The 21,542-nt window shown below is 46.7% G+C and overlaps 1 protein-coding gene across 1 annotated transcript; it reads left to right on the forward strand.

Moving 5' to 3' along the window:
- Positions 1–282: 282 nt before the first annotated feature.
- SLC7A1 (solute carrier family 7 member 1) lies at positions 283–17,378 on the forward strand (the record flags this gene model as incomplete). Its single annotated transcript, XM_084234354.1, has 11 exons — positions 283–652; positions 2,739–2,897; positions 4,369–4,543; positions 8,530–8,642; positions 9,262–9,484; positions 10,252–10,391; positions 12,511–12,613; positions 14,284–14,501; positions 14,732–14,898; positions 15,630–15,738; positions 17,275–17,378. 11 exons carry the CDS (start codon positions 283–285, stop codon positions 17,376–17,378), a joined length of 1,881 nt encoding a protein of 626 aa, XP_084090480.1.
- Positions 17,379–21,542: the final 4,164 nt, after the last annotated feature.

Raw genomic sequence — 21,542 nt, forward strand, 5'->3', positions numbered from 1 at the left:
AGAACTGAGATAAATGTGGAAGCTCACAGACCTCAAAGGAAGGTCAGCTAGTACATTGATCTCCTGGGTGCTCGGCTTAAGCCTGAGAAAAGAGAAGCCATATGTGAATTTTCTGATCACCAACAATAGAATTTGGAAACTTCGGCCGTTTTAGCAGCAAATGACCTCATAGTAGAGGACCTCATAGCTCTCTGCGCTATGAGAGCAGGGTAGCAGGGGAACAGATAGTTACAATGCAGTAAGTGCTTGTGTTCTTTTCCTTTGGCAGATTGGAAAAGCAAAATGGGGTGTAAAGTACTACTCAACATTGGCCAGCAGATGTTGCGGCGGAAGGTGGTGGACTGCAGCCGCGAAGAGAGCCGGCTCTCTCGATGCTTGAACACTTTCGACCTGGTGGCGCTTGGGGTGGGCAGCACGCTGGGCGCTGGTGTCTATGTCCTGGCTGGAGCAGTGGCCCGAGTGGATGCTGGCCCCGCCATTGTCATCTCCTTCCTGATCGCCGCGCTGGCTTCTGTGCTGGCGGGCCTCTGCTACGGCGAGTTTGGCGCTCGGGTCCCCAAGACGGGCTCAGCCTACCTCTACAGCTATGTCACCGTCGGGGAGCTCTGGGCCTTCATCACCGGCTGGAACTTAATCCTCTCCTATATCATCGGTGAGTCCCAGGAGGTCCAGACCCTCCCCCACATCTGTTTTTTCCTGCCTTCTCCCCAATCTTGTACACTTTCCCATCCCCTTTAGGCATAGCTGACTGTGTTTGTGCCCATGTTTGAATGAGCAGGTGCATCGGGCGCTTGGTGGGGACAGCCAGACCAACAAGGTCCTTTAACACCATGGTCACAGAGTCAATAGCACATTTCTAATTGGTTACAGAGAATTCAGCTTCTTTAAGTATTTTTTTCCTGATTAGTGGAGTAAATAATATGTCACTGATGCAGAAAAATTTTACAAATATAGAAAAGCATAAAGAAGTAGAAATGACCCAATCTGAGAGCCTGGAGAAATTAATTCTTACTCGTTTATTTTTTTCAACAAATATTATTGAGCGCCTCCTCTGTGCCTGGTATTATGCTAGATATTAGGGATACAATGGAGGAAGAAGAAAACTATCTAATAAGAGCTTGTTTCCAAGGCTATAGTCATTGTTAGTATCTTGTGAACATTAGTGTGTATTTTTTATCCAGTATATCTCTTTGCTTATAAAACAGTATGTAGTAAACATTTGAGAATAAAATTTATAGAAATGGTTTTCTTCAGATTGACACAAAAACTTAACTACAAATGCTCACGCAGCCTGAAGTGGGGAGGTAGTATTTTAAATTGGCCTCTGTATTTCCTGAGGGTCTGCCTGGGCATAAAACGAAAGAGTGAAGCACCTGCTGCTTCTAGACCAACCGATGAAGGGTTCTCTCCCAGAGTTGTGTGCTTGTGTGAGACTCACTCCTGTTACTACCAATGATTCTCAGCTTTAACCTTTAGGGGATGGCAGGTGTTTTTTTTTTAAGATTTATTTATTTATGCATACAAGAATTGGGGTACAGGCCAGAGATGCAGTGCGGAGGGTGAGAGGATTCACCAGAGACAGAGCAGGGAACAGAATAGGCAGACTGACGAAATACAGTGCTGAGGGGAGCAGCGGGCAAGTCAGGAGAGGTCTGCTGCGCCATGTGGGTTGCTCCCTGACCGGCCGGGAATCGAACTCATGCTACAGAGGCTTCGGATTGCTTCATAGTGCGGTGCTTAACCCCTTGCGCCACCAGGGAGGCCCGGGGATGGCAGTTTTTACAGAAAACTGACCTGTAAAAAAAATTTTTTTTTTTAAGGCCATGATTCAGCATATGGTGGTAGTGGTGGAGAGGCTGGGAGGAAGTGTGAGCAGCCCCAGCTTCAGCTGGGTAGGTGGGAACTGTCAGCAGTCAGGGGTCTTTTTCTTCTCTGGGTTGTGCTCTTAACAGATTGTGCTCTTGTGAAGGAATGTGGTTCAATCTTTGAATTGTTGGGAAAAGATGTAGCGTGAGACCAAAGGGAATCTTTGCAGATCACTCTGAGAGACCTCACGAGTGCTCCAGATGGTAGTCACCAGCAGGGCCTCCTTTGAAAACAAGAAAATGCTCTGTGTAAATACTAGATTTTAGCCATATTTCCTGAGAAACACCACTGGAAAAGCAGTAACTTTATGCAAATTAAAAGAAAGCCAGCAAGCAATTGACTATTGTTGCTGTTTGGACAGCTGCATCCATTTGTGCTCCTTGTGTCTGGGTTTGTGGGGAGAAGGAGGGTAGCCAGGCACTTGTGACCTGTGGGTCAGCTGGTAGAGACCATGTTGAGGTACGAGGTACACAGTGAACAAGTTGGCTAGCGCCTGCCCTGGGGTGTGCAGGGGACTATTCCTGAGATGGATAATGGTAAGTCCTGTGTGGATCCTCCGTTCTCCTCTTAGCGGAGATCAGTGTTTAATGGGAGGCAGCTATTGTCTGCTTTGCCGCCTCCGGGAGGGTCTTGAAAAAGGAACTTTCCTAGTAAGGTGTTTTCCACTGCAGGCTCAAACCTGTGAGTGGGTCGTGAAACCATTTAATGGCTTGACACTAATATTTCTTGTTGCATATCCTGGAATCAGGTGGATGCTGCTGATGCAGAATTCCCATGCATTCGTTGATGGATGCTTTAGACATTGAGCTTGATGACAAATACTCTGTTAATTGTTTTTTTATATTAACTCTGGTGCTTGTGTTTTGTGACAGGTACTTCAAGCGTTGCGAGGGCCTGGAGCGCCACATTTGACGAGCTGATAGGCAAACCCATAGGGGAGTTCTCAAAGACACACATGGCTCTGCATGCGCCTGGGGTGCTGGCTGAAAACCCAGACATATTTGCCGTGATTATAATTCTTATCTTAACAGGTAAAGCCGTACATTGAGGGAGACACTAGGTGGGAGGGGTAGCTGTAAGGTATCTGATTGGCCCCGTTAAATTCATTTCATCCTTTTCTGTTTTTTCCTCTGCCCCTCAACTTTCTTTTCTTTTCTTTTTTGTAATTATTGCAGATATCCTTTTTGTATCATTTAAATAAGGAGAATCTTTGATATTTGTGTAACTGATAGTGGAGTAAGATTTTGTTAGTACTGCAGGCTTTTTATGCAGGTGACCTAGGAATACAAATTCTTTTCACTCAATGGCTGACTATTTGGAAAGGAAAAATTGAGTTTCACTGACCAGGGACATATGGAGGAATGAGATCCATCTGGAACACTAACTTATGCCCTGGTGTTCTAGAAGTTTTGGGTAGTTTTATACCTTAGAGCCTTCAGGACACCCTTTAAATAAATTTCCTGACAAAGTTGAGATTACAGAACTAAAAAATTCAAGCTATTAGATGAACACAGATAATGGCAGCTTCTTTGTAACATGTATCTGTGTTTCAGCCTGAGGATGGCATTTAATATATAAACAAGAAGCTGAAGTACAGATAAATTCTCCTTTGAGGTTAGCTTGGATGAGTTTTAAAAACAACAAGCCTTATAATCCACACCGTGTAATTGAAATCATCTCGCATAGACCCGTCTCAGCAGTATTTCTGGTCCAGCTGGCAGGAACATGTATCAGAAAATAAGTTTGCACCAGTGAGATTGTCATAAACACGGGAGGGAGGGATGCTGGAGAAAAAACACAGTGGCACATGGCATGTGCCTGTGACTGATCGTGCAATTCTCTTCTAACGTCTGTTTCAGAATGCAATCTATTCTGGAGAACATTTTTTATTGTGCAGTGTATGAAAGGCATGCACAGCCGGTCAGTAGTCTCAAGTCATAAACAGTGGTCGTGGGAACCCATCTCCTAGCTTAGACAGTATTTTACATGCATTGAGTCCAAGGAGGAACTGTATGTGTTGGTTCCACAATCACAGATAATTGTCACTGCTGTGATTACTAACATCCCAAGGTAAATCTAAAGGGCCCTCCTCTGAAAAAGTCCTGTCTACCAAGAAACTGAGCAAAATGCCTTTTAATGAGAGGAGGAGGGAGAGGCTGGGTGCGGGGAGAAGCACACTCTTGGTCCCCTGGGAGGGGCTCGCTTTCTGTGGGTGGTTGATGGTGATATCCCTGATCTCCGTGGTCCTTTGGTGCTCCCTCAATTCCAGAGGAAGGCCAGCTCTTATAGGTGTGTTAAATATCCCATGGGCTTTGGTTATTTTGATCCCTGCCTCTAGAAAGATAATTAATTCAGCCCTATTCTCAGAGGCTCACAGAAATCTTTGGGGGTTTGCTACCACTTGGATTCTTTCAAGTCACCATCTTGTCCCCATCCCCAGAAGGACTTACCTAGTATGAGGTTAACGCTCAGACAAAATTTTCTGTTTGTGCACTTTTTCAGGACTTTTAACTCTTGGTGTGAAAGAGTCGGCCATGGTCAACAAAGTATTCACTTGTGTGAATGTTCTGGTTCTGGGCTTCATAATGGTATCAGGATTTGTGAAGGGATCGATTAAAAACTGGCAGCTCACGGAGGAGGATTTCCGGAACTACTCCGGACATATCTGCTTCAACAAGTGGGTGGTTTGCTCTCTTTCCACATGACAATTCATTCGTATTTGGTCCTTAACATATATGTGTATTTGGGAAATGTAATTGGGTAGAAAAATTTGTGCCTTTTTTGAGAATATAATTCGAATTTTTTTTTTTTTTGGCAGTGAAGTAGTTGAGGATATTTTGTTTGAAATTTATGTTACCTTTTGTTTCTCTTAAATAGACCATACTTTCTATTACAGAGGGGTAGGCATTAAGGAAAAGAGCATTTTCATTCTGATTCCAAAATTGTGTCCAGTTCAGGGACACTGTCAGACTCACTAAATTAATCTATTTTTCCAGATTCTGTTTCGTGACAAACCTTGGGATTTTGTATTTAGCAGGGATTTTTCTCTGCAATATCATGATGATAACACTATTTTTTAAATGCTTTATCTATATATATATAAATACTCTGTAATACTCCGTAATTAGTAATTTAGAAGGCAGAAGAAATATGTGGAACTAGTTTTCAGAACTAGTAAAGTATCAAATTTTGATTAGAATAATACTGTTTTTCTCCTATTCTCTACTTGCACTCTGGCAGCCCAGAGAAATAATAGTCCTGTCATCCCCAATGTTTCTCTGCCTAGGACACCCAGAGTTAGAGGCAGGTCTCAGCCAGCTCTGGACCCTGTGCTTTATATACTCAGGTTATCTACAAAACAGAAACCAAACAAATACAATGTTTCTCTTTGGTCAGATTTTCAGGTGAATCTTTGAAGGCCAGGGTAGAGAATGGGGAGTTAGATTTTGTCTACAATTCTATTTTAATTACAGCTTAATGCTAAACTGCCCTGATTGAGACCCTTCGCCATAGAGTGACTTTAAAAGAATGTCTGGAAATGAGCGGTCCAGGTTGGCTAGCCAGCTGGTCTGCTGGAATTTCAGGGATCCAAATGCCCAGTTGGCTGGTCTGTCATCTCCAAGGACATTGTCTTCATCTCTGTGGTCAGGGCAGGGCTATGGGCACAGAAGTGGTTCAGCTCTCCTAGAAAGGACAGGGGTCTGGAGGACAGTGTGCTTTTAAGAACAGATCTGGAGGACACGTGCACCTTCTGCTCACCTTCCTCTAGCCAGAATCCAGCAGGTGGCCACCACTAGCTGCAAGGGAGGCTGAGAAACAAGGTCACACACACTGAGGGGAGGGTCTGTGTGGTCACATGCCAAGCTGGTCCCTGGCTAAGGGCCAGGAGGCCAGCCACATCCTTCCGTGGCCTCATTACTGGGCAGGTATTGATGCGTGGCTAGTTTCCCAATGGGATGCAAACAGAACACTGTTGAATTAAGGGCATGGAATTCTGCTAACTCTGCTATTGGTTAATAGTTAAAAACCCTTCCTTTAGGGGGCTAAACTCTATTATAAAGAAATGAGGACTTTTAATACATTATTTCCAAACATTCCTGAGTCATACTAATGCCAAGTTTATTGGAACCCATTAATTCAGGGTGGAGTAAAGCCAATTCAAAGTATGCTTTGAAATAATACAGTAAACTTTGAAAAATTTGGAGACCGTTTTACTGGTTGCTATTTAGAGGTCAGAAATTAAATATTGAGGGAACTTCTTGTTTACTGGGTGTAAGTCGAGATTTAATTTTATTATATTTATGAAGGATTGTTGGTATCAGCCGTTAGTATTTTCTTTCATCAGTGCTCACACTTTATCTGGTAGTAATGATGAATTGTACTGGCCTCCCACACAAAATGACATTTATTGCCTGGCCCCGCTGTCATGGGTGGGTCTCTTACCATTACATCTGCCCCCATCCCTGGGGGAACTACAGTGAGGGGGGTGAATCAGTCACTTCAAGAGGTGGAGCCATGGGATTGGAGCTCAGCTTACTCTTTCATTTTATTAAAACCTATGAACTGCTTTCTTTCCCTTTTTTTCCAGCTGTAAATTTCAGTTTCTGAAATAGGCCACGTAGTCTTGCATGAAATTGCTTGTCTCTGAAATAGAACGTTTCCCAACCAAACCGCAGAGCATGGAGGCGCTTCAGCTCAGTGTGTTTGGAGGCAGTTCTGACTGCCCTGGTTTGTGATTTTGGGATGCCCTTTCCTTGGATGGTTGGAAAGTTCCCTTTGAAGCCTGTGAGTCAAGCTGTCTCTTAGTCTGGGTGGGTGTGTTAACCTACGGTCCAACTGGAACCTTCCTTTCTCTGATTACTCTTCCCTCTGGCTTTCTCACCTAGTGTTTTGTGGATGGTAACACACGTAGTAAGAGTAAATCATCAACACTATGTGGTAACCTCCTGAGAAAGTTTTGTTGGACAGTGTCTGACAGTAGGGATGGAAACCCCCCAAAATTCAGCATCCACATGATAAAGGTGTATGTAGTTCTCTTAAATCAGCATCTGCAGCACCCAGTCGAGCATATGACTGAAGTGGGCCAGGAATCTGGTTCTTCCATCTGGACTTGGTAGGATAGGCTTTGTGCTTGTTTTATATCAATACTCTGCCAGTGGGATCAGCAACATCCAGACTTAAAAGTTGAATTTAATTTGTTGAGTAGGTATATATTCATATGTTTCATATAATATTGTGAAAGTGCACACACAGAGAAATCTTATTCCCATTCTTTTCTATATCTACGTCATTCTCCAGTCCCCCATAGGTAATTATTTTTGTTATTTTTGTGTGTGTGAACTTTCAGTTTTTATTTGTATAAATACAAGCAATTACGAGTATATGTGTATTTGTATTTTGTGTTTAATACACAAGTACATGTTGTATACACACATGATGCCACGTGAGCCCATGGGGTAATAGTAAGCCCTACACCCCACATTTAGGAACTTCTTCATGCACTAACTTCCAGTGGCGCTTTCTGAAATTGAGAAATATGAGTGTCTTCTAGGAATCAGTACAAGGCTTAATCTTCATTAGAAAATAATTGGGTCCAAGTGGTTTATTAGCAAATTGATAAATCCCAGTGATAGCATATGTGATGAAATGAGTTGCTAACCCAACCTGAACAACATAAGTGTTTATAGGATTGGGATACTGTGTCAGTTTTCTCTGTCACATTAGGAAGTGCGGACAGCCATCCAGACTGAGGTTGGAGACAGCCAGCATCAGACTTGGGGGGATTTGGGGCTGTCCAGATAGGGCTTGGGCCTGTGTGGGGCTGCAGTGCTGTTCTAAGCCTGGACACAGAGCTTAGAACCGTGGCTTTGCCTCTGCATCCTTCACTTCAGCAGATGAATGTCAAGCCCTGCCCTTGTGCCCGAGCTGGGTGCTGGTCTACACCCTCATGGGCGTCTCTGACTTTGTGTACAGGGATGCATAAGAGTGCTTTGAGTGCTGTTTATTTGTTTTAGAACAGCGTACTTTTTTAAACCTTGGTGTCTGTGGAAATGTTTGCTTTGAGATTTGAGTTACTGGTTAAATGCTCTGGGAGATTTTTTGCATTTTGTTCTGGGCCAGCTGCATCTGACTGGCTACTTCTTATTCTGAAAGCACATGTTCTTTCTGAGGCTCCTCCCCAGACCCAGCGGCAGTCATACCGCAGGGTGACTGTGGGCCTGACTTCTCTTCAGGACCAGGAGGGTGTTGTGGTCTTTGATTGTGCTTTTTTTTCTTTCTAGTAACACTAAATTTGGTAATAGTGGGTTCATGCCCTTTGGATTTTCTGGAGTCAGGGACTTGTTGGGTTTTTCTTCCTTTTTCCCTCTTGGACAACCTGTATCACAATTCCTACCCACCTCCCAAGTCAATACTTAGAGGCTGGTTCTGGGATGGGCCTAGTGCCAGCCTTGTGGCTCCAGGTCATGTAAAGCAGGGAGCTTGTTGCTCATAGCGTGTGAATATGGTAGCTGGTGACAGCTCGTCTCCAGGACTGCTCACTGGGGGTCCAAAAGCCCCAGAGCCAACGGTGGCCATACCGCAGGGTGACTGTGGGCCTGGCTTCTCTTCAGGACCAGGAGGGTGTTGTGGTCTTTGATCGTGTCCCCCCTTTTTTTTTTCTAGTAACACTAAATTTGGTAACGGTGGATTCATGCCCTTTGGATTCTCTGGTGTCCTGTCAGGGGCAGCGACCTGCTTCTATGCCTTTGTGGGCTTTGACTGCATCGCCACAACAGGTAACCCTGCCTGCCTACACACACTGCTCTCGGAGTCTGCTTTCGGTCAAGCTGGGCTAATTTTACCCTTGGGTCACTATTTTCTTTCCTGTGGACAAGTGCCAGTAGCTGCTGTTTCACGCATGAGTAATGTGTAGATTTGTAGCTTCCTGCTAATCTTTTCCCCCTTTTATCACTTCCCCAACTGGCAGTGCCTGACAGGAAGCTCTGCATCATGAACGTGACTGACTTGTACTGCAGGAGGGGATGCTAGTGACAGCGTTGGCGGCAAGCTGATTGTATATCTGTGCATCATCCAGGAGAATGAGGCCATGAAACTATTGTCATCATAGAAAAAAAAAAAAAAAATGGGCTGGGCTCCATTGGGCCTCACAAATTTTCTTTGCCAAAGGAAACACACCTTCTCCTTAGCGGAACAATGATGTAAAAGTTGAGGAAACCATCCCAGGGCTTACAGGTCTTCTGGTCTGTGTAACCGAGGCCACAACTCAGCCTGGGAACCCAAAGACCTGGTTCCCACATGGCTGAGCCATGAGGGGTGGGTTCTGACAGGCCTTGGGCATCCTGGTTGTGCGATGCTCTTGCTCTCTTGCCCTTGCCGACTCCTTGTTGTTTCTAGGTGAAGAAGTCAAGAACCCCCAGAAGGCAATCCCTGTGGGGATCGTGGCATCCCTCTTGATTTGCTTCATCGCTTACTTTGGGGTGTCGGCCGCCCTCACGCTCATGATGCCGTACTTCTGCCTGGACAAGAACAGCCCCCTTCCGGATGCCTTCAAGCACGTGGGCTGGGAAGGCGCTAAGTATGCGGTGGCTGTCGGCTCTCTCTGCGCGCTTTCTACCAGGTGTGCATTCTGGACATCTTGGGAAAGCATCAGGTCTACGAGGCTGTGGAAAGTGCCACAGGGGCTTGCTGTTAGTAGTATTCTTTTTCCCTTGGAAGAGAACCTTAACGCCAGTCCTTTCATAGCAGAAAACAATGGTCTGGGTGAATGCTGACCGTCATCCCAAGAGCTGATTGTGTTGTAGCTATTCAGAGAACTCAGGGCCTACTCTTTACATCGTCAGCTTAGCCAGGGAATGCCTTGCTGTACCTGTTGTTGGCCACTGGAACAGGCCACCTCTTGGGAACCCCGTGTTTTGGTCCTTAGTTTGGATATAAAGCAGAAGCTTCCTTGAAAAAAGAAGTGCCTGTTAATGAGAAACATTTTTCCCTCAATATTTCCTTATAGCCTGTGTAAACAGGAAACACTTGCTAAATATGGATTTACCACAGAGAAAGCTTCATGAATGCTTTTATTTTCCATTTGATTCAGCTAGAAATGGTTTTAGGAATAAAGACAAAGGTTTCCTTCCATAAAAGTTATGGCATGGACCCCGTGCTAGTTTATGGTAGGTGTTGCTCACCCACTCTTCCACTGCATCCATGCAGTGAGTGCTTCTCCCAGGGTTGGTTTATGGGATTCCCAGTCTTTTAGCCATGGACTTCCCGAGTCTGGAGAATGGCAGTTCTTGGTGAGGATTCAGGCTCCATCTTTTCAATAGGAATTGTGCATTAGGTTGCCTTTATTGCTGATGAAAGAAATGCATTTTGCTTTTTCTTCCCATCTAGTCTTTTGGGTTCTATGTTTCCCATGCCTCGGGTGATCTATGCCATGGCTGAAGATGGACTGCTGTTTAAATTTTTAGCCAAAATCAATGAGAGGACAAAAACACCAATAATCGCCACATTGACCTCCGGTGCCATTGCTGGTAAGAAGTGGAACTAATGTCATAGGACAGTATTTTAAGTGTTGAGTTGTTACTGCCTGGAGGAATAGCTTGACTTTTACTGTGACAAGTTGTATGTGGTCTTTTCATACTTGGCCTTTACACTTGAAACCCGATTTATTGTAAGATAACCGCCCTTCAACAAAAGGCAGAAACCTGTTTTACAGACGAAATGATGGAATTCTCAGAAAGATTGAATTATTTTTTTATTATTCTCTTCTCATCAGACAGTACAGTACTCACTCTACCCTTCAAAACCTTTTATCTTTACTTTTTCTTGAGTAGACTTTAGTGAAAAGACATCTCGCATGATACAAGCCAAGACAGATTTTTTTGGTAGTAGTGGAAATTGAGTGTCCTTGTAGCACAGGTCATGAATTCTGTGAAAAATGAGGGTGCCTGAGGAACAGTGTTTACCAAATGTGCTGCCTCTTCTCCAGGGGATATTGAGGGGACTGCTGGGGAAGCCATTTACCCTAAGTTTATAAATGATGCAGCCTCAAAGGAGGTTTGTCTTATCAAATAACAGATTCTACCCAAAAGGTCAGTGGAATCGGTGGAGAAAGAACCTTTTGAGCTATGTGTTATTTCAGGGCCCCCTAGTTAAGCAAAGGAGGGGCCCAGTGTGTGGATGCACACATACTATTTACACCTTTAGCAAACTGTGCCTCATTTGGTGAATTTGTGTATATGTATTTATATAGTGACAGAAAGCTAGTTTTTCATCATTTAACAAATTTATTGTGAAATTCCACACTACTGAGAGTGTTCGCAGTGAAGGGGTAAGGGACACCACGTGTCAGAATATGACCAATAGATTTAAGAGATTAAGGAACTGGAAATAGTGTTTTTAGTATTTACATGTAATTTGATCATATTAAAACTGGCCTTAATTTCCTTCCTGTGCTGATTAAAGGAGATTAGACTATAATCTTTAAGGTGACTGAAAAGTACATGCATTCACCAAACCAAGGACTTACTCTTTCTTTACATTTGGTATTTGGTTTCCTAAAATCACCTCGCATGGGAGAAATTATCTCGAGTTTCTCTGTGAATAGGAGCGCAGGCATCTGTGGCATGAACAGTTAGAAACTGTTCTATCTGAAGGCCTAATCCTATTAATTCTTAATTTAAATTTGTTTTCAGTAGCAGTAGTCTTTAGGAACTTTAAATATTTGTGGACAAGTAATGGTTTTGTGTTTGTGGTTTTTAACTTGTATCGATTGCAAGTGAGTAGAAAATATCCCAAAGTAGATAGAGCCAGATTATTTTTCAAACAAGAAACTTGATAAACGTATCCACATAAATAGACATAGAGACTCACAGATATTACAAAGAATTTTTGCTTGCAATTTTTTGTTTTTTAAGTGGGGGTTATGGTGAAGGGACGGATTTTGTTCAGAAGTCACCGCTTCCCTACTCACCTGCCTGTGTTCGGAGTCCCTGAGTCCTCCCAGAGCACCACACTTACCTCCCTCTGCTTCTCATTATTGTTGCCTACAGCTGCGTGTGTCTTGGGCTGATATACTCATGAAGGCCAAGGACTATCTGATTTGTCCTGTTTAATGGTGTATACCTGCCACCCATTGACTGGTACACTCCCAATGGGTGCTGAATGGATGACGCATGAAAGGATGGATGGATCCATGATGAATGGATCAGTGGATGATGGGTGGATGCACATGACTCAGCCTGGAGTAGAGGAAGTCACACTGGTCCCCCAGTTCCAGTAATTTAGTTTTGATCCTAATTTTCTTATTCACTAACTGTGTGACCTTAGATAAAACTCCCAACCTGTCTGAATTTCATTTTCCCCATCTATGGTGTAGAAATGGTTTGCAAAGTTGCCTTGAGGATCAAAAAAGGTCATGTTGATAAAAGCTCTTTTTATATAAATGCTATTGTTACGATATGTTGAACACTATGTATTCACTTAATCCTGAGCTTTTCTTCCCTCTATGCAGTGTCATTTCATGGGAAGGGTTGGGATGGGGAGGCAAGCACTCCTCAAGTGGCCTAGATCGTGGGTGGGTGGTGGTTCTGACGTCAGTATATGTAGATGTCTGACATCAGTGTGTCCTGATGTTTGTCTCCCCCTCAGCTGTGATGGCCTTCCTCTTTGACCTGAAGGACCTGGTGGACCTCATGTCCATTGGCACTCTCCTGGCTTACTCCTTGGTGGCTGCTTGTGTGTTGGTCTTACGGTAGGTACAGTATCTCTGGATGCTGTAACAGAATTATGGATGTTCACTGTTAGCCTTTTAACAGTTGAATGGTTTATAGCCTTTTAGGTTGATAATTGTTCCATCGGGAACTTGCCAAGGAGAGGGTGGCATTGGTGGTTAATAGCATCCTAGAAAAGAGTCAGTATTGGCCTCACCTCCCTGTTTCATGTGCCCTAATTTTTCTGACCAGAAGTTGGGAGGATAGATAGCTTCTTGTCCCAACTGTTCAGTCTGGACCCTGGGATCCGAATTTTTGAAGGCTTAAGGTAATGATTTCAGCATGGTCTAGGTTCTTGGGACAGATAGGACTGGGGACTGGCTCTGGTGGCAATTAAGAGAACCCAGAGAAACCTAGGTCATTATGATAACTTGTGAATCAGGTTATGGTGATGCTTTATTGGGCTGCTTCTGGAGGAAGAAAGGAGTTCCATTATGTGGTGTGAAGTGGCCAAGGCTGTTTTTAGCCTTATACAGAGTGGGCTAGCCCTCTGGGCAGCTGTGATAAAGTGGCTCTGGGCCTGTGACTTGATGTCCTGGTGTCTCAGGTGCCCTAGTACCTATCGCCCAAAGCTCACTCCTGGGCTCCGAGTTCCTCACTCCCAGGAATAACCCAAACTAGAAGTCATCATGAGAACATGTGCTCATGTTGACGCTCGGTGTTGGTCTCCCAGCGCGGCCCTCCTTATTTCCAGGTTTTTTTATACTTGTAAAACCACCATTCCATTTCTAGTTTGCTCAGTTAATATTTTGTGTAAAACTGGGGTCGTGTCTTGGTCATGGCTATAGAATCAGCTAAAACTTGTTTGCTGACCACCGATCTTCCTGTGGCCACAATGCTGGAATCTTTTCTGAGGCCCTCCCACTTTCTTCATTGACTGATTGGTGTTGCACAAATGAATTAGTGCAACTAATGGTTAAATGCATTTATACTCTTAGAAGTGATTATATGTAAAATAATTCATAAAGCACTCTTTTTCAGAGCAGGTAGAAAAGATTTGAGCTCTTTTCATTTTGGGTGGGAAGATAAGGAACCTCATTTAAAATGAATGCTTTACTTGCAGGTGACTTGTCTTGGAAATCATCCCACAGGCTCATTCTTCACCCAGCTCAATAGAGTTATTTACTTCAAGGCATTTGGAGTTTTAAGATAAATTGATCCAATTAAGTCACGCAGACAGAATTTCTCAAATCCCTCAGCCTCCAGACACATTTCTCTGGCTCTCCACACCAAATCGGATCCTGATGTTATTGCTTTCTATTTCTGTCTTTACTTTTAGTTCCCTACAGCCATAGTTTTGCTGAAAGTGGCCTAATATCTGAAGTATGCAAGGGCCAGTCCTGTTTCACAGAGCAAGAGAAATTGCCTCAGGACTTTCCTCTGGGCTGGCTCACGGTGGAGGTCATGTTGTCCCAAAACAGACACCAAGGAGGATGTTGCCCAGAAGCAGGAGCAAAAGGCCAGCACCTGGGTCTTTCCTCTGTTTCTGCTTGGTCAGAGAATACATCATTCTTACCACCTTCTTCCCATTTTATTCCTTGTGTCTTAGGCCACGTAACATTTGAAAGCTTACTAAGAACTTGAGTTAGTGCATATCTTTTTTGCATCATTAAAACATATTCCATTGCTCATGCTATACGTTTCTTCACAGGTATCAGCCAGAGCAGCCTAGTCTGGTATACCAGATGGCCAGAACTATGGATGAGCTAGATCAAGTAGACCAGAATGAACTGGTGAGCACCAGTGATTCCCAGACAGGCTTTTTACCAGAAGCAGAGCAATTTTCTTTTAAAACCATGCTTTCACCCAAAAACATGGAACCTTCTAAATTCTCTGGGCTAATTGTGAACATTTCAACCAGTCTCATAGGTAAGTCTGTCATTTCCTGTGAGGTCTTTGAGGCCTTGCTTGATGACATTGAATGGTTTCTGGTTCATGAGGGTGGAAGAAGTGTGGGGGCTACCAGGGGAGATAAGCATCTGTCTTGATGCCTACAGACTTGAAGCTTTCCTCTTCTAAGGTTTTGGGGAGAACTGAGGAGATCTGTGGGAACTTGAGAAACGTTGAGACCTGAATTTGAGGAAAACTCTTTCTCTTAGCACTGTTTATCGTCACCTTCTGTATTGTGGCTGTACTTGGAAAGGAGGCTCTGATAAAAGCGGAGTTGTGGGCCATCTTCATGCTCACGGGATCTGCGCTCCTCTGCTTTGTGGTCACGGCCATCATCTGGAGGCAGCCTGAGAGCAAGACCAAGCTGTCGTTCAAGGTGAGCAGCTGGGCCTGAGAGAAGTGCAGGAAAGCTCCTAGTCCACCACTGACTGTGACCCTCCCTCTGAGAGGTTGACCCTGTGTGGGCTCGGCCGGGCCTCGGTGTCCGGAGGAGATAACTTGCTGGTGAGCTTCAGGGGAGTGTGAGGCAGGGTCCCCCGGGCACACATGGAGCCTGCTGAAAGAGGAGCTGACCCAGGAATTAGGTCGCCTCCCTGCTGCTGGCTCTTAGGCGGCGGAGTGCACCTCATTCACGCCGCTTCTCGTCAGTGCCCATCCAGGCGTCCTAGCCGAGCCTTGGGAGATGACCAAGGCTTCTGATTTTAGTTGTATTTTAGAGATAAAGAGGAAGTTCCACTGCTAGCCCCTTCTTTTTTTTTTTTTAAATATTACGAGCATTCTTTTTTTTTTTTTTTTAAGATTGATTTATTTATATAAGCACTGGGTACAGTCAGAAGCACGGGCGGATGAGAGAATTCACCAAAGTGGGGAGCAGAGCAGGCAGACCAACAAAATACACTGCTGAGGGGAGCAGCGGGCACAGCAGGAGAGGTCTGTGCACTATGTGGGATCCCCGCTGGGGTTCGGGGATTGAACCAGCGCTGCAGAGGCTGCGGGCAGCTTTGCAGCCCAGCGCTCAACAGCTACACCACCAGGGGAGGCCCTGCTAGCCCCTTCTTTAAGAGCACTGAGAGATCTGATGCCACCACCACCTCACATTTTTTGCAGGTGCCCTTTCTGCCAGTGCTTCCCATCCTAAGCATCTTTGTGAACGTCTATCTTATGATGCAGCTGGACCAAGGCACGTGGATTCGGTTTGCGGTGTGGATGCTGATAGGTATGTTGGATCATGGGCTTTGCAGTGACCTATGCATCTGACGTGGCGGCCTCTCTTAGAGGCCTCTCTCTTCGGGGCTTGTGCTGCTCATTCGTCTGCCCTGCTCCCTGCTTGGATGGCCACTGTCATCCAGCCCCCCTCATATCAGATTCCATGCATGTGAAAATGCATGTCGTCAGCGGTTTTCTGTCAGATAATCCGGGCCCCACAGTAGGTTGTAGGTCCTCCCCTCCCTTTTAGGTATATTTCATTTTAATAGCCTCTTGTCTGAATTGGTTATCTTGCTTGGCAGGAACTTGATGTTAATAGGAATAAGGCTATAATTCTGCTGTGGGTAAGGCGCCAATTCATTTCACCCCAAATGGGAAGTCTGGACAGTGTCTCCTCCCCCCAGCCTAGCCTGGCCACCAGCTCCAGTGGGCTGCTAAGCCTCAGGCACCCAAGGGCCTGAGAGGCTCTGGGTGTTGCAACCTCACCTTGCCCCTGCATGGGACCATGGCGGCTCTCCTCAGGGTTCTGACACCCAGGCAGCCCTGGAGGAGATATACTTAAGTCAGTTTCTTTCCTTTGTACCCAGGGGATGGCCTTAACCTTTGCCCCTCAGTACTGATAAGATTAGTAACTTCAGGACAGTGTTTCTGCCGAATCTCTCAGCCCTGGGAAGTGGCAGGTACCTGTCTCTCATCCATCTTCAGGGGCTACTTTGCTGCCCCATTCTCTGCAGAGTCTAGGCTGTGTGTGGTTCGATGTCTCCCGACAGTGAAGAGCTGGCTCAATCTGTGCATGGGGTGGGGGTGTGCTTGGCCCACTGGCTGTTCCTGGGGTCTGCAGGTGAGACTGTCCTGCTTGAGGAGAGGAAGACACCTGCCCTTGAACATCCCTGCTGTAACCTCCTGGGCTTCAGGGCTTCAGTTCTTTCCTGCACTTTAGTGCTGATCTCTTCTTGGCTTGATCTCCTGTTCACCTGCCTCTGGAGGTTAGATGGAAGCACAGATTCCTGGGCTCCCCATAGACCTTTGGAGTCCCTGAAAGGAACTACAATCCTGTGTTCCGTATATCCTCAGATGACTTAAATACCTCCTGTGCTCTGACAGTCCCTCACATAGAGAAAGTTGTCAGATGATACTGTCAGCATGAAGAACCTGGGGAGCCCTGTGCTGCTGGGAATCTTTCCTTGCCTGGGAACAGTGAGACTTTTGGAATGTCTGTCCTGACCCTCAAGTCCTAGAGCACCCAGTCCAGGGGCGTAATCAGTGGGACAGATGCCCCCAGCCTAGCAGCTCCCCCTGCTCAAGAATTGTAGCATGAGGCTCTCTGGAAGGAAAACGTGCACCTGGCTCGCACCTAGATGGGAGAGAGGAAACTTTGCTGACCGTACCTGAAGAGTCATGCTGTTTCTCCAAATGTAGGCAGTCAACCCATGAGGGTCACTTACTCTGGCTCAGGCAGGGCGGTGGCAAGGAGAGGCCACCCTCTGCCAGAGTCCCTGAGCCCCACTCATTCTGCTCAGGCCTGTTCTTTGCTCTTGGCCCACAGGCTTCATCATCTACTTTGGCTATGGTCTGCGGCACAGCGTGGAGGCGTCCCTGGCTGCTGGCCAAGCAAGGACTCCTGACGGCAATTTGGACCACTGCAAATGACACAGAGCCCCAACCCCCAGAAGTGGCAGCAGCCCTGAGGAACGCCCCAGGGGGACATGGAAGCACCTTTCTCTCCACCAGTGCAGCAGGAGCTACCCACATCCACAGAGCCCCGATGCAGCAGAAGGTGCAACCACATGAACTGCAGCCTCAGCCCCCGGTTCACATGTCCTGCCCAGACTCACTCTGCGGGGTCTCACAGGCTCCAGCCACCTCTGACAGCTCCCTGGCTAGGACTGTGACAGGCCACTGTATCTCCAACTTCCCTTTAAACCACGAAAGCAGCTCTGCCCCTCTCCTCGCCAGGTCAATGCCTCACTACCCAGCTGAGGCCTCAGGTAGAAAGGAGGTCACCTTCTTTTCTTACCTTGGGAGTCCTGACTTCCTCCCCTGGGACTGTTTCGAGTACTGGAAATGTGCATACTCCACACTTAATGTAGCCCTCACCACACTTAGCCCCAAACAGCCGACGCTAGATGAGTACCATGAAACAAGTCTATTTCCAGAAGTTCTACCCAGAGCCAAAGGACAGCAGTTTACTTAAAAAAGGAAAACAAAACCAGTTTTCTTCTCTCTTGCCCTCTGAGTTGTCAGGGGTTGTTAGAATTGTCAGCCCCAACTCTTCTTCCCTTTCCAGGCAGGACCTTTGCTCCATGGCCGTGACAGGCCCCAGCACACGCTGGCAGCAGGACTGAGGAAGAGGGGCGTGCTCTGTGGGGACCAGCCTGATGGCCCGGGGAGGCTGGCTCTCAGCTGTGTGTGCCTGTGGCCCCTGCTGCCGAGTTGCCTCCTGACCCTCCGGGTCTTGCTGCTTCTGGCCTCTCACTACTGCTGTGTCCTGCCTAACTGGAACATGATGGCATGTTTGTGAAGGACCAGCCTCGCAATAGTAGGGCTTAGAATCCTCTTCTCTCAGTTTTTCTCCTTCGTTAAATTTTGCCTTCTGATGCTTGTGGGTCAGGTTCTTGGGTCTTCTAAGATTTCAGGGCATAATGGCTGGTCCTCATGGTCACTCTGACCCATGACATGATCTTTGTGGCCCTGTCTTATGTGTGATCAAATCAGTTCCTGTTAGTGGTTGTGAATCACTCCATCAAATTAAGCTGGCACTTAAGGTTGTTAACTTGAAAAGCGGCCAAATAATGTACCCCCATGCTATTGGTGTTTTGTTCAAGATGTGGGGCCCACACACAAGACAACTTGGGGTCATCCTGCTTTCTCTCTCATGTATGTTGTCGGAATGCTGCGAATTTTAGATGGGTGAGGGTCTCACCCTGCCCTCTGCCACCATCAGCCCCACGGCCGCCTTGGTGTCCCCGTGCACAGCACACTCCTGCCCCTCGTGTCGGAGCACGCACGGCTGTCACACACTCCTGTGGGCGGAGGGCAGAGGAAACGCGGGCCTGGCCACGTCTTCCAGTTAGTGTCGTTCAGGAGACCGGAGGGCCCCTGTACTGAAGGTAGGTAAGAGACACAGACATTTTGGACTGCAGAAAATATAAATGCTGCTTTCAAAGCTTAGCTACATTTCATCTCCCTGTGGCTTTCGACACAAATCTGGTGGAAGGAAGCGTGATGAGTTGACAGCACTTACCTCCCTCTGCCCCACACTGTTCTTGGAGAGAAATGCATGAATTAATGGAAAAGCCAAAAGGCTGGGTTCATCCTCTGGAGGGAGGGAAGGAAAGTGGATGGCCAAGGACTCAGCCTTTGTCCCAGACTCTGGTCACCTTGCCAAAAACTTCTAAATATTTGTGAATGTTCCAGAGGGAGGATCATCAGAGCCCAAAGCTTGGATTTCCAAAGAAAGGTATTGAAATTTATATAGATTGGTGCTGTAAAATATTTTGATAAATATTAACTTATTTTGTTGGGTTTTAGTTCTCTGCTGTCTTTTTGGGGCCTTGGAGCTGTTTACTTGATGTTTCTGTTGTTTTTCCACATCAGGAAAGAGGGGGTCCAGAAATGATGGAGGGGAGATTTTTTCCCCCACTGCCTCTTTCTGGCTGAAATTTGTGTGTTAGACAGCATCTAAGAGATTGTGTTTACAGTTGACATTTCAGCTATCAGCATCTATCATTCTGTGAGCCAAAGGTGGGCTTCTTCCCCCTACAGTGTTGCACAGAACAAGTCCATCCTGACAGGGGTGTCTCTGTCCTCGGCCCAAATCCTGGGTGTACCGCATGGGAGGCAGTTTCCCGGGCTCCTGGAGAAGCCCCGGCGGAGGCAGAGCCTCCCTCGTGGGAGAGGACAGGCAGTTTGGTGGGCCCCGCGCCTTTTTTGAAAATAGCTTTTGTACAGTGGCTGAGTTTCTGAGTGTGAGGACAGTGATGGAAGGAAGGGTGTGCGCAGGAATTCCCACAGTGTGAGTGCGCTGCTGCTTACCGTACCCTTCGCCCCTGGCCCTCAAACCCACCCAGAGTGCCCGCCAGCTTCCCACCTCGTAAGTCCAACCTTAGCCCCACCCTCCAGATAAGAATAGGACTCTCAGTTTCATGGCTTGGCCAATATTTTCCTACATAGTCAGAAATTCCACATTTCTAGAGACACTCCCTTTGAGAGTATTGTGTCTACTTGTATCTGTGCCCCCGCACTGGGTACTCACAGTGGAAAGACCCACTTGTGGTGAGTAAGCCTCCCTTCCTGTCTCCGGTCACACCTGCTCTTCGTGCTTCCATGATCTGGTGAAAACCCACAAAGCAAACGGGAACCCCTGGGGCCGTCCCTGAAAAGCGAGAGGTAAGGGAAAAAGTCCAGGGTCCAGGGAAGCTGCTGCCCAGTGGGCAGGTGAGAATGAGTCCCCTTCTAGAAGGGGCCTCACCTGTTCATACCCCTTCAACCCAACTTTGACCAATTTGTTTTCCCAAAATGAGGGAAAGGAATGATGGAAGCATCTTTCCCAGGCCATTTCAGAAAGAACGCGAAACTTCGACTTCTGTCAGAGACAGGACATCTCTCCCACCCCCACTTTGGGTTTTGTTCCATTGAGTATCCTGTGACAATCTGATGTGCTGATGCGGTGGTCTGGACACCGGGGCCCCCTGCCTGCAGCGCGCCCCTGGGAGTCAACACACGGGTTTCCTGAGCCCCCGAGGCCTTGCCACACTCCCTCTGCACATTGGGCACAGCCTGTTCATCCCTGGATGAAGCATCCCACCCAGTGGACTGCTGCCACACGTTTGCTGAGCTTCAGACGGGTGGAAGGGGGTTACATGGGGTCTTGTCCCTCTGCCCCCACCACTGAGGCATTCAGAACTGGCCAAGTTTTACCTTCATGCACGGGAGGGCCTCTAGCCTGACAGTGGAGACAGAACTGACTACAGGTGGGAAGCTGGTTCCTTAGGTGAGCATGGACATGCCTCATAAACCCCACCCCCCCAGCCAAGTGAGCTAATGGGTACCTGAGGGCCTTGCCACAGGAAAACACCTGCTTGCGGTGCCCCAGGACCCATACTTTCTGATGCGCACATCCCACTTGTATATGTCTGTCAGCCAACTGTTATGTTGATACCTGAGAACCGCGTGAGGGTCTCCATGGCAGGCCCGTCACGGTGTGGCTGGGTGGAGAGGCGCGTTTACGGCTCACCCACACTCCTGGGCGTGGGGGTGTGATGACAGCAGAAGCGTCAGCGTGAACATCGGTGGAGCTAAATCTGTGTTATGTGTACTTGTTATATGTAATTTGAAGTATATGATTGCCATCACAATGAGGGTATTGTACATAAGACTCCTTTTGGAGAGAGAAGTATTTTGTCAGAGTTCTGTCAACTTTTTTGGCAATGAAATGCTTTATTGATCCAGTGGCGTGAGAAGCTACATTCTATATTTCATCACGGCAATTACGATGTCGGATGGAGTTTTCAGGCAAAAAAAAAAAAAAAGTCAACTTTCATGTCTGCTATACTCCCGAGTCTCCGGTGTCCCTCTGGTCACTAAGCAGCAGTGTTCTCTTCCACAAGGGATATGCAGCCAGCCAGCGCCTCGGGGCACAGTTGACAGCAGCCCTCCAGCTCCCCCTGCACCTGCCTCGATGGCCCTGAAAACCCCCAGGATATGAGACTGTGGCTGTGACGTCCAGGGGATTCTCTCAGGGCCGAGCATGTCCAGCAGGGCCGGGAAGCCGTGCTTGGAAGATGCATTCAGACTTTTAAGCTTAACAAAGTA

This window comes from Talpa europaea (genome assembly GCF_964194135.1).
Source record: "Talpa europaea genome assembly, chromosome: 6".
Taxonomy (NCBI): Eukaryota; Metazoa; Chordata; class Mammalia; order Eulipotyphla; family Talpidae; genus Talpa; species Talpa europaea.